This window comes from Artemia franciscana, chromosome 4, assembly GCF_032884065.1.
Source record: "Artemia franciscana chromosome 4, ASM3288406v1, whole genome shotgun sequence".
Classification (NCBI taxonomy): Eukaryota; Metazoa; Arthropoda; class Branchiopoda; order Anostraca; family Artemiidae; genus Artemia; species Artemia franciscana.
The window spans coordinates 53,777,744-53,795,176 of record NC_088866.1 but is presented as its reverse complement, the minus strand read 5'-3'; the positions used below and the strand labels follow the sequence as shown (position 1 = coordinate 53,795,176).

Here is a 17,433-nt window from a genome sequence, read left to right as displayed (position 1 = left end):
CTCAGGTTTAATCCCACATGGTGCAAGGAAGATGGTTCAGTTCCGTGTACGCTATAATCTTTTTTTATAATGGGCGGATTATGGTTTTTATATTTTCCCTTTTGACACATAAGCTCTATAGTCTATGTCATCTTTATTTTGCAGTAAGTCCATAATGAAGTTCTCCAATTCGCTGAATCATTCGCATAATCAACTCATATCATTGTAATCATTATAGAGTCGATTCTTTTGGTTCATTGACTGAACAAAGCACTAACCTAAAGTAAGGAGCAACACCAAAACCCAAAACGAACAAAAACCACTCCGCATGTGAAGTGACTACCCCCTCCCCCCAGAACACCCCACTCCCCACACCCAATTTTTTTAGCAGTTAAAAAATTCTCATTTTAATTAAACTGCATTTGTATTTAAGAGTCGTTCTGTAAATTTCTTGTAAACTTCTTTATTCGTAACTTTATATGTAAATTTCTTGGAATATTACGACTTTAAAAATGACTATCGTATCGACATTTTGACTGACGAATTCAGACGAATCGAGCTGGACTTTTTAGGAGTTTCAGAAACTCATATCCCAGGGGCAGGAAAAATAACCCTAGGTGATATAGAATTTGTTTACTGAGGCAGGAAGGATGGGGTACATAGACAGGGAGTAGGGCTCATTATGAATAAGAAAGCTGCTAAGTCTTGTTTATCCTGGGTAGGTATTAATAATATGGCTACAGACTTTTTAAACTGGAAGTAAGGAACAACATCAAAACTCAAAACTAACAGAAACTATTCCGCGTATAAAAGGCCGCCCTTCCCTCACCTGGCTCACGTTAAAGTTTGACTGTTTGTCCCAATTTTTTCATAACGGCTCTTGAAATACAGGGGCCGTTTAATTAGAATAAGAGGCTTTTCTAAAAGTGCTAACTGCTTTAGCCTAAAGAGCAAGGTATTGAGGTGGGGGCAATCCTTCATACACGGAATAATTTCTGTTTATTTTGAGTTTTTATATTGCTTCTTACTTTCAGCTAATAAAAAGACTATTTAATTTTGAATGAAGAAATTTTGAATGCGATTATTCTTGTGGTCGGTTTTCTAAACTGTGAAAATTAATAGCTTTTTTGCATAAAACCGCTAAATGTACCTTTTTCCGTTACTTTTTTAGAACAAAGACTATTAGATTCATGCGGGCCACCTGAAACCTTAAATCTCTCTGTTAACCTTTAGTTATAAGACGGAAGGTCGCCGTAACTGTTTTGCAAATACATAGCTATTTACTAAAAGTCCTTGGATATAAATCATTGGGTCACACCTTTTTTTGTTATTATGAACTTCTTATTGTTTAAGGTCTAAGCTTCAATAAGTCTTCACTTTATTGACCAAGTCAACGATGGAACCTTTGTAAAATGGACCGTTGACAAACCCATAGTGATGTTTTTCATTGTTCTGATTATCGCAATGTTTATTGTTTAAAATTTAGTTTTATGTTCTTATATAAAATACTTGCTGAAAAGAATTTAGTCGTGTTTTGTAGGAAGTTCATTACATTTGGTTTAATCTTTGTGAAAGTTTCCTTATTTGGTTTTGAAATGAAGTTAACATTTGTTTTTACCATTGGTAAGTACAAATGTTAGTGAATTTTATGCAATGTTTGCATGCCTCGACTCTTGCAGCACTTTCTTCCACAAAATAGTGCAGCACTTTCTAACTATATATTATTCGTTGGTTTACCCATACATCTCCTATGGAGCAGTAGCTTCTTCAGCAACTATAGAACAGTGCAAGCTCTGCGAAATTAAGCTGTCAAATAAATATGAGTCTGAGCATTGATGATTGATGGAGATTGTATTTGTTATTACTTTTATTTCATATTTTTATTTATCTATTATTATTTTTATTTGAGTTATTTTCATTTTTTACTATTATTATCATTTTGATTCTATTTAACTATATAATTAATTTAATAAGTCAGTAGTTACGTGGACTTTTGCATGACCGAAACCCTCATATGTTTTTCTTCAGGGCCAAATTGTTGTTTATTTTATTTAATTATTGGTGAATGTTAAAACTAAAAAGTTGAAAATGATAGCCGTCCTATAAACATTTTATCTCACAAAAGCTTTCCCTTGAGGTACCCCTATGGTATAGAAGGGGTGTCAGAATTATCTATTACCAGAAAAATAATTAAGTATCTAATAAAAATATTTTTAAACTTTTTAATCCCGCCAATAAAATTTGGGCTAAGGGTCAGTTTGCTGTGGGTCCACAGATACTGTGCTATATGTTAAAAAATCAATTAGACTTAAATAGCTTAGTTGAGAAAGCAGGCCCTAATCGAATAAACTCTGGGACCGATTGTATTTTGTATGCGGTCCTCTCTTGATATTAAATATTTAAATTGGATATACCCGCAAAGTAGTTTATGAGTGTGAAGTAGTTCACGCACCTAGTGCTGAATCCCTGCAATATAAGACTATCCTGATTAAACTTTATGGGTATCACTTTTCTACATCATAAAGTTTAATTATACAATAATAAACATATTAATAGATGTCATCGAGCAATGTGAAAATGAAATAAATATGTTTTCGATCATTGCATAATTCATAATGTATCTTACTAGTGGATAATCTGTCCACTCAAGAATTACACTGTGAATAAACCAGTTTCATCATCTGTCTGTATTAAGAGACAATTAGCTTACGCTCAGTGGAAAACAAGTGACGGGTGACAGAATACAGTAGACTTATATAATTTGGGATATATATTTGCATATTAGGGGGGGGGTTATATTATTTGGATATCGAGAAGTTTGAAAACAATTCTTACTTCATAATATGCAGAATAACTGTAGCTAATACATTTCACTTGCACTCGCTATGAATTACCCCAACCCACCTAATGCGCAAATAATAGCACAAATTTGTTTCTAAAGTATTGTATTTTCACATGTTTTGGAATATTTCATCAGAATTAACTTAACTTCACTTCTTGAGTGGGGTCGCTATAACAGATAAGTACCAAGAATTGTTTCCTTGAGCTGCATTTTAGAATTACTCTTTTTAAGTAGAAAATATTAAACAAATAGAAAGATATAGTGGATTTTTCCAGACTTTTCTATTATAAAAAAATGAAGTATATGATGTAGAAAATTAAATAGAACAAACTTAATTGGATAGAATTAAATTGCAAAGCTGAAACATAAGACGAACATTGCTTCATATATAATGCATTTATATATATATATATATATATATATATATATATATATATATATATATATATATATATATATATATTTATATATATATGAAATGAGGTTAGCAACTGGTTTTGTATTAAATCAGGAGTTAAGCAGGGTTGTGTTCTATCCCCCTTTATATGGATCATTTTGATGGACTTCGTCTTAAGGAGCACAGGAAAGGCAATTGGAGACCATGGAATCAAATGGGGAGGAAGAACGCTCCTGGACTTAGATTATGCTGATGATTTAAGCATATTAGATGAAAGTGTGAGCAAAATGAATGAATTTTTAGAGGTTTTACGAGTTCAGGGTGCTAAAATAGGCTTGAAAATTAATGTTAAGAAGACTAAGTCACTAAGGTTAGGAATAAGTGAAGATGAACAGGTGACCTTAGGTAACGAAAAGATTGATCAGGTTGGGAGCTTCAGTTACCTTGGTAGTATTATTAGTAAAGATGGTGGGAGCAGTAAAGATGTTAAAAGTAGAATAGCTAAAGCTCAGGGTGTTTTTTCACAGTTAAAAAAAGTTTGGAAGAATAGAAAGATAAGCCTACAAACCAAGATTAGAATATTGGAAGCTACAGTGATGACAGTGGTCAAATATGGCTCTGAAGCATGGACACTCCGAAAAGCAGATGAAAATTTACTAGATGTTTTCCAGAGAAATTACCTACGGATTGTTCTGGGTACCCGGCTGACTGACCGTATTTCAAACAGTAGGTTGTACGAAAAGTGTGGTTCAATCCCGCTTTCTGGGGCTATAATGAAAGAAAGGTTGAGATGGCTAGGCCACGTTCTACGGATGAAGGATGACAGATTACCGAAGATTGTCCTTTTTGGCCAACCGTCTGGGGCTACACGGAAAGCAGGTCGTCCTTGTCTGGGTTGGGAGGATGTCATAAATAAGGATTTAAAGGAAATGGGAACTTCCTGGGAGGGTGTAAAGAGGGAGGCTTTAAATAGATTAGGTTGGAGGAGGAGCGTGCGTAGCTGTGTTGGCCTCAGGCGGCTTGGTGCTGCAGTGAGTTATTAGTAGTAGTAGTAGTAGTAGTATATATATATATACATATATATATATATATATATATATATATATATATATATATATATATATATATATATATATACATATATATATATACATATATATATATATATATATATATATATATATATATATATATATATATATATATATATATATATATATATATATATATATATATATATATATATATATATATTTATATATATATATATATATATATATATATATATATATATATATATATATTTATATATATATATATATATATATATATATATATATATATATATATATATATATATATATATATATATATATATATATATATATATATATATATATATATATATACAAAACTCACAATCAAACAGTTCGTGGTAACGAACTGTAGTAAGGAGCGACCCGGCTCAATAGTAACCAAAACTCTAAAAAATGGAATTTTGATACCAATAGCTATATCAAAAGAATCGCATTTTAATGCTGGTTTTAAATATATAAGTTTCATCAAGTTTAGTCTTACTCATCAAAAGTTACGAGCCTGAGAAAATTTGCGTTATTTTAGAAAATAGGGGGAAACACCCCCTAAAAGTCATAGAATCTTAACGAAAATCACACCATCAGATTCAGCGTATCAGAGAACCCTATTGTAGAAGTTTCGAGCTCCTATCTACAAAAATGTGGAATTTTGCATTTTTTGCCAGAAGGCAGATCACGGATGCGTGCTTTATTTGTTTTTTTGTTTTTTTGTTTTTTTTGTTTTTTTTTTTCCCAGGGGTGATCGTATCGACCCAGTTGTCCTAGAATGTTGCAAGAGGGCTCATTCTAACGGAAATGAAAAGTTCTAGTGCCCTTTTTAAGTGACCAAAAAAATTGGAGGGCACCTAGGCCCCCTCCCACGCTAATTATTTTCCCAAAGTCAACGGATCAAAATTCTGAGATAGCAATTTTATTCAGCGTAGTCGAAAAACCTTATAACTATGTCTTTGGGGACGACTTACTCCCCCACAGTCCCCGTGGGAGGGGCAACAAGTTACAAACTTTGACCAGTGCTTACATATAGTAATGGTTATTGGGAAGTATACAGGCGTTTTCAGGAGGATTTTTTTGGTTGGGGGGAGGGGTTGAGAAGAGTGGGATATGCTGGGGGAACTTTCCATCGAGAATTTGTCATGGGAGAAGAAAACTTCCATGAAGGGAGAGCAGGATTTACTAGCATTATTTAAAAAAAAATTAAAAAATAAATGTGAAAAAGCTCTTTCAGCTGGAAGTAAGGAACAGCAATAAAACTTAAAACAAACAGAAATTATTACCCATATAAAGGGCTCACCTCCTTATGATACCTAGCTCTTTACGCTAAAGTATTTTTAGTAATTCAACTATTTATTCTACGGCTTTTGTGATTCAGGTACTGACGAAGGTACTGACGATGGGGCGAATCCCCTCATATATGTAATAAAAACATGAGAATACAAAAGTTCTTTACGTAAGCTAATTTATAAGTTACGTAAATCTTTCACCAATAAAAAGATTCGTAAAAAATTAAAAGTTCTAGTTGCCTTTTTAATTAACCAAAAAATCAGAGGGCAACTAGGCTTCGCCCCCGCTCTTTTTTTCTCAAAAACATTCGATCAAAATTATGAGAAAGCCATTTAGCCCCCCCAAAAAATATACAAATTTCGTTTTGATTATTCCTCTGCGGAGAGCCAAAATCAAAACATGCATTGATTCAAAAACGTTCAGAAATTAAATAAAAAAAAACGAGTTTTTTTAACTGAAAGTAAGGAGCGACATTAAAACTTAAAACGAACAGAAATTACTTCGTATATGAAAGAGGCTGCTTCCTCATCAACGCCCCGCTCTTTACGCTAAAGTTTTTTAGTGTTTTAAAAAGAAGAATTGAGAGAAAGAGTCAAACTTTAGCGTAAAGAGCGGGGCGTTGGTGAGGAAGCAGCCTCTTTCATATACGAAGTAATTTCTGTTCGTTTTAAGTTTTAATGTCGCTCCTTACTTTCAGTTAAAAAAACTCGTTTTTTTTTATTTAATCACAGTCATAAAAATGCAAAAATTACAATCAAGAAACAAGAGCACTTTATGTTCATACCAACAAAACATCATAAGGGATGCTTTAAATGAAATCCTCTATTGTTTTAGCGCGCTGAATTAAAAATGTACACAGTGTTTTCACTTTGGATTTTTTTTTTTTTTTCTAACTCTCCGAAAATTAAAATGGGTTCTCCCAAATCTCAACTGAAATTAATATCCGTAACATGTAAACAGTAGCGTGAAATACAGATTTCCAATTTTCAGAGGCAAATCCAGAGTCAAATTGTGGGGAGGGATGAATAAATTGTCTTAGGAATGGTAGTAGTGGTTTCACTCTTCTCAGGGTAGAAAAAGAACACTCGCACTTAGCCGTAGCGATGGGATTCGTTGTACCAATTTTCAACATCAATGTACAGTAGGGAAATATTCTTATAACATTCTGTTAAAGCACGTTGCTTAAATGGAAATATCTTGGTCACACGTTCCCCAACTGTGTCCATATTCTCATCCACAGAGCTAACTAATCAAAAAAAAAAAACAAACAAATAAACACGCATCCGTGATCTGCCTTCTGGCAAAAAATACAAAATTCCACAATTTTGTAGATAGGAGCTTGAAAGTTCTACAATAGGGTTCTCTGATACGCTGAATTTGATGATGAAATTTTCGTTGAGATTCTAAGACTTTTAGGGGGTGTTCCCCCTATTTTCTAAAATAAGGCAAATTGTCTCAGGCTCGTAACTTTTGATGGGTGAGACTAAACTTGATGAAACTTACATATTTAAAATCAGCATTAAAATTTGATTCTTTTGATGTAGCTATTGGTATCGAAATTCCATTTTTTAGAGTTTTGGTTACTATTGAGCTGGGTCGCTCCTTACTACAGTTCGTAAACGAACTGTATAATTTTAGTTTTTTTTAATATATCAATAGTTCATTCAGAATTTAAATTTTGATTGCTTCTTTATTGACTTTTCATCAACCCAACATCAAATGACGTCACGTAAAATTCTATGAGGTGCTCAAGTCTGCTTGGCACCGCATGCGCTTCGGACAAAAGTTGCCCCGTAAAATTAAATACCATAATGTATAGTATTAACTTATGCTCCTGTGAAAGATCCTACACTGTAGTGAGAACGTACCTTAAAATTTACTGGGCTAAAACCAATAAGATTCAATGACTATTCAAGAGAGGCTTTTGAAGCAATTAGTACTGATGTTTACCACTAGGATAGCACCGCAATTAATTTGTTCTCTGAATTTTAAAGACTATGAATTAGAAAAGCTGAGGCGAGTTTTTTTAATCATTTAAATCAATTTTTTAATCGTTTTCTTATCTTTTCCTTTTCTTAAATTTTTCTTTTTTTATCTTATCTTTTCATTTTTCTTTTTTATAATCGTGTTTTTAATCATTATCCACTGAAAGTGAAACCGACCAAAAATTACTAATATATACAATTAGATTTCCACCGACAGTCAAGCATTTACGATTTTTCCTTCTTTTCAGGATTGGTCGCTGTTTGCAATGGTGCAGAATCAATGAATAAGAAGATGTCAGAAGATGAGTCAGAAGATGTCAGGGTAAAATTATAGCTACTTTTCTTGCATTGTAATTATTAGTTTTGGGTAGTAAAAGCTGAGAATATTAACATCCCATTGGAAATCAATCCCTTTTCTTCAATCTTGTCAATAGCCTATTAAATTGAAAGTTGATTCTTTAGTTATTTCGTTTCAGCGTAAATTACTTTTCAGTGAATGAGATCGAAATTTAGTCATAGTTATACATAATGTGAAAATCTAACGTAATTTTTATTCCAAGTTTCGGCTAAAAATTAAATTTTTGACAAATACTGCTGCAAGATTTCAAAGCTGAAATCTTGAAAGCTGAAGCTGAAAGCTCAATTTCAAAGCTGAATATGAAAAAGCGGCAGAAGACAAATACATTTGACCTTTTTTCAGGCCAGACCTTGTTTTCAGTGGAACATCTTCTAAGCCTTTAGACGTAAGATATAGTTTACTATTTAAGTTAGCAATTTGAAACAACATAGCTCTGTATGTTTTCCTTTGTTATATTTTTCTTCACCATACCTCTAAAGGGGACCAAAAAAAATCTTTACTATCCGGTGATATTTATGAAAAGGCGATCAATATCGCAATTTCTAAGTATAGAAATCGCTTTGTGCCAGCACAATAAGAAAAATATTTCTTCACTAGCTTGTTATAAACATGTTGCGAATAAATATTTGAATGTTGAGAAAACTAAGATTTAATACTGCTTATTATATGATTAATTAAGTTAAGTAATATTAAAACCAATACTAAGGGGATCAGTAAAATATATTATTAATTATCTTGTGACGTATTTGCTGTGACACATAACTTCTCGTGACTTATGGTGCATTTGTTGTAATTTGTGAAAAAAGCGTTCCGAATACATATTCCTACGTACGAAAAATAAGAACATATAATGCCACTTATTACATAATTCATTATGTTATTTAATTTATGAGAAAATCTAAAAGTGATCAATCAAATAGATAAGTACTGATTTTGCGACAAATGTGTTATAGTTGGTTAAAGCATGCTGGGAATACATACTCAATGCTTCCTTACTTTTAATGTTGGGTACCCAGAGTTTCAATATTACCCACTATCAAAGATCTTCGAAACTTATTAGGTCCATGAGTTGCAGTCAGCTGCCAGCTGGTAAAAAAGTGGGAGACACTGGATTGTCCATCTGTGTTCGAACCTTCTGAGCCCCTCTAAATTTTTGACCAGGTTCTGCTAGTATTTCCACAGTTTTCCTTAGAAGAGCTCAACCAGAAGGATTCGCCAAAACAGGTACTCTGATGCCTTCTGTAAGACTTTGCCCAGCCATTTCAGTCAGCATTCTTTCATCATGAGGACAACGTTGCTCTTGATGTCACATACCCGTCGTGTATCCACGTTTGATATGTGGTTACACAGATGCATCCTGAGGATATTCCACAAATGGGTATGCTCGATCACGTTCAGTACATTTTCATAAAGTCCCTTCATTAACAAAGTTTTGTATTCATAAGAAAGGATGATCCAAACCTAAGTCAGGCCAATTCGGACTTCAGGGCACATTCTAATTTTGCGCCGGTTCGACAGGTGGCTTCTGAGGGAAGCAAAGACTGTCAGTACTTTCCGCTATCGTTTTTAGATATCGACATCTAAACATCTATTAATAAAAACTTATTGCCGTCAATTTTGCCTATTTGTGTTGATTTTCAAGTTACTGAGATCTTCCCGCGTCACCAAATCCTCTAGCATAGCTTTGGCTTTCTCTGGGTCTGAGAGGATTCCGCCATAATTATCAGCTTAGTCAAGTTTTCTAAGTGAAAAGTTCTGTCCAATCTGAATTTTTAGATTAGAAGATAGGGCACTTTCAGGCAATCAGTTAACAGAGTAGTCGAATAGAGTCGGGGATAAGACGCATCTCTGTTTTATTCCAAACTCAACCAAGAGTTATTCGGTCGCTTCTCTGTAAACTTGGATTCGACTCACTGATCTCTCATACAATGCCTTAAGCAATTCAGCAAATTTCAGGGACATTCCCTTGTTCTGTAGAATTTTCTAAAGTCTTATATCACGATCAGGGGCAGATTGAGCAATTCAAACTGCTGCATTATGAGATGAAGTTAAAAAATATTGTTGGTGTAGCCCTGACAAAAACTGGCTTAGTTTTCACAGGCTCTTTTCTACCTTGCCCTAGTGAAGTTGTTGTCTTCCAATCCGTTGGGAAAGTATTGGTCCTCCACTATTTTTTAAGCATACCATGGAGCCCTTCAGCAGTGATCTTAGGACACTATTTCCAAAGCTCCGGGGGAAAACATCTTTGCCAGGGGTTTTGTAATTCTTCAGGGCCTTAATCGTTTTGAATATTTCTGCTCTTGCCGAAGTGGCCAACTCGACTTCATAAGGATTTTTTTGAATAGTATGGGGAGCGGAAGGGGTTGGAATGACTGGGAGCAGAGGATGGGGATGGGTTGAGTTGAGTTTTGAAGTGATCTTTCCCTTTGGCCAAACGCTCCTTCTGACAGTTAATGGTTTTTCCCGGTCTTTCTTTGGCAACTTCGGAAACTGCGGCTTTCACACCAGTGATTCTTTGTGAATCTGGTAAAGCTTTCAGGTGTCATGGGTGTATGCTGCTTTTCAATGACACAGCAGTCTCTTCTCACACTTCGCGTCAGTCTGACGGATTGGAGCACTTGAACTCTCTTCAAGTTCAAAATCTTGAACAGTGATGCTCAAATTTTCATCGCTATCATAGTGGTTTTTGTGCTCATTGTCATTTCGGATATTAAAACGGTTCGTCAGCTCAGTGTTTAGTGTTGGCCGAAATTTTTTATCTTGCAGCTTATCAATGTCAGTTCGGGGTTTTAGTTTGTTCCCTCTACAAATTGCAAGAAGAACCAGGTGTTTTTTTGTTGTTGTTTTTTTTTTGTAAAAACAAGCCTGTGTCCCCAACTTTATAATAACGCAAGTCCTATATGAAAATTCTCCAGTGTTGGCAGACTAGAATGAAGTCAATTTGGGCCATACTAACACCGTCAATGGTGTGCCAAGTCAAAATATCGCTTGATTTGTGCCGGAATATGATATGGTGACAACAGGATGGTTCATCGAAGCGTACTTTACCATTCTTTGTCAATTTTTGCACCTGTGTCACTGTCCAGAATCTCCAAGGTGGTCCAGGGTGGTGGTCTGATCAGTTGGACCAACAACGTGTTGAAATTTCCAGCAGCAATCAGGCAGTTTCTTGCAGCAACTGAAGAGGCCACTTGTTGCAAATTTTTATAGAATTGAACCCTAGCAGCAGCAGCAGTATCAGAGGTAAGGGCATATACGTTGAGAATGGGCACATTTACACGGCTTCTTTTAACTCTAATCCTGGCCAGTCTGAGAGAAACAGGTGTTCACTCAAGGAGTGTATTTCTGGATCTTTGGTTCATAATAAAACCGACGCTTTGCAAGTCTTATCGTCTACTCCAGAGTAGAAAAAGTGGAACCGTTTTAGCGTTTTGCGTGCTGTAATTACTGGACAGCCAGAATCAGAGATTCTGGTCTCAGAAACACATACTATATAAATGCTGTGCTTCTTTTTCTCATGGACAAGGACAGCTTGCTTAGCTTCTTGTTTAACAGATCTAACGTCCCAACCAATAGTTAATCTTGATTTTGCGTGCTTTATGACTGTTGTTGCTTTTCCAATAGATTTGGCTTGCTGGTGTTTTAACTTCGTCACCATATTTGAAGGTACATTGCCTTCAATGAACATCATGAATATCCTAGCATGGTTGGCGTGCCTACTTCTCAACATCTGTCCCAATATGGGGATTTCGTCATTTCCTGGGAACGCCATAGCTTTATTTATGACTCTTCTTCGTACCCTGAGATCCATCGATGTTTTTTGGGACTAGAGTTAACCGCAATGTCCCTAGCCATGCAGGAACTGGAGCGTGTTACCCATCACCTTGCTTGGCATGAAGCTTAGCTTCACCACTTTGAAGTGTCCTGACGGATCTCCTATGCTACCTAGGACGGAGTGTCCAGCTTCATGGCTTTAAATTCTACCACTACCATACAAATTTCCAGGCTTAGCTTGCCCCTGGTTTTCCACCTAGAGTCAGGAATAGGCTTCAGGACTCAACATACTTGTATATAGATGATATGAAATTTGATACTACTTATTATATGTTGGTTTAAGTTAGTGATTATTAATATAACTCTAAGATTGATCAATAAAATAGATTAGTAATCATCATTTGACATATGCGCTGTGAGGCATAGTTTCTTATGACACATAGCGTAATTGTTGTTTATTTTTGTTTTTGTTTTTTTACCTCCATCCATTCTGTTAGTTTTGTAGGAAGATTTTCAGTTAAACTAAACGAAATAAGTTATCTTGCGACATATAGTATAATAATTACTTTGTAGCAGCACAATGGGATAAATAATTGTGTCAGTAGGCTATCTATTAAAAATGTATTCTTATCATGTACTCACATCTCGAGAAAAAGAAAACGTAAAGCTGCCGAGTACTCGTTTTAATTAAGTTAGTCAATTATTCAAGCGAATCTACAATTCACTGATATCCATTGGGATAAAAATTATAGTAGTTGGACTATACATTCTTTCGAATTAAAACTTTGGAGAAGTCAATATTATTAAGAATATATCTCGATCTTATATAAATTATATATTTATATACAGTTTACAACTTCCTCTCCAGCGACTCCTGGAGAGACATTTATGTACAAGTGTGGAATGTAGTATTATTATTTTAGGTCAAAAGAGGGCATGGAATTGGAGCTTATGGAGGACAAGCTGTTGCTACTAGTGGCTACAGCCCTTCTGTTGGTGGGTTCGGTAAAGATGTCGTCGGGCATGGAGGACACGGCGGAGCAGCAGTGGTAGCACAACAAGCAGCTTACCAAGCAAAGGCTGCACAAGGTGCTCAATATGGTGCCGCTGCTCAAGCAGCTCAGCAAGCAACATCAGCATTAGCGTATCAAGCAGCTCAAGCAGCTGAAAAAGCCCAAGGAGCATTAGCAGCAAAACAAGCACAAGTAGCCCAAATTTCTGAAGCTGCAAAGGCTGCACAAACCGCTGCTTTTGCAGAATCAGCTCAAGCCGCCCAAGCAATTCAGGTATACAGTATGTGCATGCATAAAAACTAGTATTATACCTATTAGGATAGAATGAGATTTACCATACCTGAGGTGTAGACAAAGCTGTTTCATGCTCTGATCATAGCGAGTATTTGCATTTTATGTGAATGAACTACTATTCCCTAAGCTATTCGTGATACTCTGATACCTTAAGGCAAGATTGTAAAACACATCACAAAATCCCCTAAAATAAAATGATCAGGGAATTATGCTAGCACATTCACATTTTGTAAGGCATACTTTTCGTTATCTTTGCATTTTGGCTCCGGCCTTCAATATTTTCAGTTTTTTTTACGGTTGCTAAGCAACCTTAGCTATTTTGATTTTATTTTCTTATCACCAGTAACTCAATTAGTTTTAATTCTTTCTCTAGTAGTGTGACTCTATAGTAAGTCTTAGACAACGTCGTAGTAACATAATGATACTGGAAGCGATATTGAATAATGAAAAAGGAACAATCAGTTAGTTTACTTCACTATGCCAGACCGAATAAATTGGTATTGTTCCGAAGCGTAATTTGAAAGAAAGTCTATAGCTATTCGAATAAAATGTTTTCTGACATTTCTTGACTTATGGTTTGAAACAAGCACCTCTCTTGAAAAAGGTAGCTAAAACCAAAAAAAAATGTGCACATACATGTGCCAAAAATGTGAAATTTCGCATTTTTGCTGTTAATTTCGCGCAAAATTCTCTAGCGGTTTGTTTGGCATTCTGAATTTGATCGTACAATTTTCATCAAGATCAAATCATTTTTGGCAAATGTTTCTTTCTTTTTTCTAAAAAGATGCAAAATGTCCTTGGGCTAATGACCTACCTTGAAACTTCACAAAAACTAAAGTTTCCTGAATCAGCATTATTTGGGACTTATAAACGGAGACTTGTGGTGTATATATTGCTTATAAAATTTGTTCCTGTTTTTTAGAATCTTGGCTACTATTGATAAGGGCTCTGTTTCGTACGCCTTTTCGCACTGTTCGCTACCATAAACTGCTTGATTCTTTAAAATCCTATCTTGAAATGTTAATTTTACTTTACTGAATAGAAAAAAAGGATGATTTTTTTCTAAATGAAGATGAACATCAAAATTTAAAAAAATCAAAATTTTTAAATTTAAATTAACCAAAATTATCCCATTTTACAGGTGGTACCGTCCCCTCTGTTTTTTTTCTGAAATAATTGTCAAATTCCTTAGCCTTTGTGAAAACTAAATACTTCTTTCAGGGGGAGAGAATATGTATTGACAAAAAGAAAAATTAGAATTTGCTATTAAGCCATATGTTTTTTGTTGCCAGCACTTACTTACGTATTCAACAAAGAAATGGGCTTTCCAATATTATTGTAAATAACGCTGGATAGATTAAAAGAGTAAATTTGTAATTTAGATTGAGAACTTGTATTTTCTTCATAAAAACCCAGTAACAATCATATTTCAATAGTACCGAGATTTAGCTAGCGCTAATCTCGGGAATCACTTTAAACCAAATTCGTTCGTTATAGAAGAAACAACAGAACAGAGCTGGATCGATCCAAACTGATGTTCTGAACCTACTCATAGTCGACTCAACAGGAAGACTTAACAGCATTGTCCGATTCGCTAAAGCCCAAACCTTAATGAGACAGAGAAAAAACAGCATAAAAATTTCGGAATTTGAATTCGATGAGGAGATAGCGTCTCCATCATAGTCCAAGCAAGAAGAAGAATAAAAAAGGGGAATAAAAAGGAATTAAAGTATTGCAGAGCTGCTGGAGCTTGCCAGAGGTTTACAACATTAGCACGGTAGGCGAAACAAGGACTATATAAGATCTGAAACAAAAAGACAACTAAAGTTGCCTATTAAATGATTTCAGCGTTTAAATTGCCCGTTACAAATGGCAAAATCTGATCATTAGAATCACTTAATGTCAAGTTTTTAAACGGCCTTTAATAAAACATCATTATGAATGGGCCTTAACTAAAACTAAGTCGATTAAAATCAAAAGAAAATCATTCTTTTATGGTTTAATGTGATTTAACCCACCGTAAATGACGTGGTGGAGCATTACTTTTACGGGATGAGCGTCTTTAAAAACAATGCAATGTGGGTTGTTGATGTTTGTGCTGGTTCTTCTCATGTACACTACCATTCGCTCTAGCTAGCCTAAGTCTTCCTGAACTTTCTTTTAATGTTACAATTTATGGTTTGTGTCACCATTTGATAAATCTAGAACCAGATTTTGGTTTTTAAATATCTACCCTAAATATCACAACTAGCTTTAATTTGCTTTTTTATAGCGTTTTCTTTTACTGTTTCATTGTCATTTCTTTCGTCACTTTCTCGATTTGGTTTTTGTTCAACACGATGAGCTATTATCCAAAGTGCTGCGGCAGCTTTATTGACAGCACTTTCCTTTTGACAATCCTCTATCGAAGTTTGTTTGTTCAGTAGTAGAGGCGTGAGTTCTTACTCGAAACTCTCAGGGCCAAAGGCCACAATTTTTAGGGCCTTAGACCATGGAGTATTAACAGCAGAGCTAAAACCCTCGAATATAATGTTTAATACTGGTTATAGTCCTTAGCATTGACAAAATACATAAGATGTATCTTTCTAAATATAAAGAATGCTCAACTTTTAAAATTTATCAAAAACTGATTACACCAAAATAGCAACTTTTTTGACTCATTTGTCTTATTTCATTTATTCCTAAGATAATTTGCGATGTTTTCTCTTTTTTTTTACCTTTCGAATTTTGACACTTAAACTATTTATCATGGTTGTCATGTTGGTGCTATTTAGTACAGCAAATGATAGGTTCTTTGTTACTTTTAGGCTGTTCAAGCTGCCGAAGCAACTAAAGTACAAGCACTGAAACAGGCACAAGCCCTCGCCACAGCAACAAAGGCTGCAGAAGCCCATGTTGCTCAAGCAGCTGCTGCACTTCAGGCGGCGATACAGCAACAAGCTGCACAAGCTCAAATGGCCTATCTTTCTCAACAAAACGCACAGGCTCTTGCTTATAAGCAGCAAGCAGCCTTGTCTGATTTAGCAGCTACACAAGCGGCAGCAAATAAGGCTTTGGCTGCTGCACAGGGCGCTAAAGCAAATGCAGGATATGGAATTGGAGCTGGTTATCACTAGCAATCGTGGTTGTTTCAAATTTTTGTATCTTAATTGGAATTATGTTTTAAGTTTATTTTTAAATAAAAAAATATTAAAAATAGTAGGGTCTCTCATAGAGGAGCCACTTCATGAAACCCAAAGGAGGGGGGCTAAAAGAACTGATTTTGACACGAACTATTTTCCTTCAGTGTTACAGCAATCACATATATTTTAAGATATGACACTTATATACATACCTTGCATAAAAAATCTCAGTGAAATCGTTGATCAAAAGGAAATATCAGTAATTAATATAAGGAAAGATAATCTTTGTAAATCGCAGCCAATGACGTTACAGTGTTGAAAGACAACTATTGTACAGAAATTTCGACTGATGAATTAAATATTCACACTATTAAACAGTGCTTGGTAACGAACTGTAAGTAAGGAGCGGCTTGGCTAGATAGTAACCGAAACTCTAAAAAACGGAATTTTGATATTAATAGATACATCAAAAGAATTAGCTTATTATAATGATTCTAAATACACAAGATTCATCAGGTTTAGTATTCCGCATCAAAAGTCCTAATTACCTAGATTACCTAAGAAAATTTACTTGGTTTTGGAATTAGGAGGGAAATACCCTCTAAAATTCAAGTAATCTTGATGAAAATCACACCATCAGATTCAGCACATCCGAAACCCTACTTTAGAAGTCTTAAGTTCCCCATATACAATAATATAGAATTTTGCTATTTTTTAACAGAAGACAGATTACGGATGCGTTTTTTTTTCTATGAGTGGTCGCATTGACATAATTGTCCTAGAAGATTCAAAAAGAAGCGCATTCAAACGGAAGTTAAAAGTTGTAGTACTCTTTTTAAGTGATAAAAAATTTGAGGTCAACTGGGCCCCCCTCCCACGCCCATTTATTTGCAAAAGTTATCTGATCTAAATTTTTAGGTAGCCATTTTGTTCAGTGTTGTTCAAAGATCAAATAACTACGTCTTTTGAGGCAAAACGACCCTCAGAGTCCGTGGGGAGAACCGTTAAAGTTACGACATTTGCCCACTGCTTGCGTATACTATTTGTCATTGGGAAGTACACAGACATTTTTCAGGGGGGAGGATTCCGTGCTCTGGGTGGATTTCCATTTGGGAGAACTTCCTTGGGAAGGGAAATTTCTGGGGCGTGTTTTTTCCCAGGGATTATTTTATATTGGGGGAAGTTGACAGAATTCCTATGCGATTTTTTTTTATTTGTCTTAGATTGTCTTTACCAACTCAATCTTCCATGTGGAGAAGTTCCAGAAGAAACATCAAAGAGCCATTTTCCGCGT

The 17,433-nt window shown here is 35.0% G+C and overlaps 1 protein-coding gene across 1 annotated transcript; it reads left to right on the top strand.

The window, feature by feature from the left end:
- Positions 1-1,504: 1,504 nt before the first annotated feature.
- On the top strand, positions 1,505-16,207 carry LOC136026598 (tol-Pal system protein TolA-like). The gene is made up of 4 exons (XM_065703316.1): positions 1,505-1,602; positions 7,827-7,900; positions 12,634-12,996; positions 15,825-16,207. Exons 1-4 carry the CDS (start codon positions 1,575-1,577, stop codon positions 16,131-16,133), a joined length of 774 nt encoding a protein of 257 aa, XP_065559388.1. The 5' UTR covers positions 1,505-1,574; the 3' UTR covers positions 16,134-16,207.
- The last annotated feature ends 1,226 nt before the right edge of the window (positions 16,208-17,433 follow it).

Bases quoted from the DNA above. Each gene is read 5' to 3' on its own strand.
- LOC136026598 (XM_065703316.1), top strand. From the start codon at position 1,575: ATGAAGTTAACATTTGTTTTTACCATTG. The intron at 7,901-12,633 runs GTAAAATTATAG...TTATTATTTTAG, and splicing joins ATGAGTCAGAAGATGTCAGG to GTCAAAAGAGGGCATGGAAT. The intron at 12,997-15,824 runs GTATACAGTATG...TGTTACTTTTAG, and splicing joins AAGCCGCCCAAGCAATTCAG to GCTGTTCAAGCTGCCGAAGC.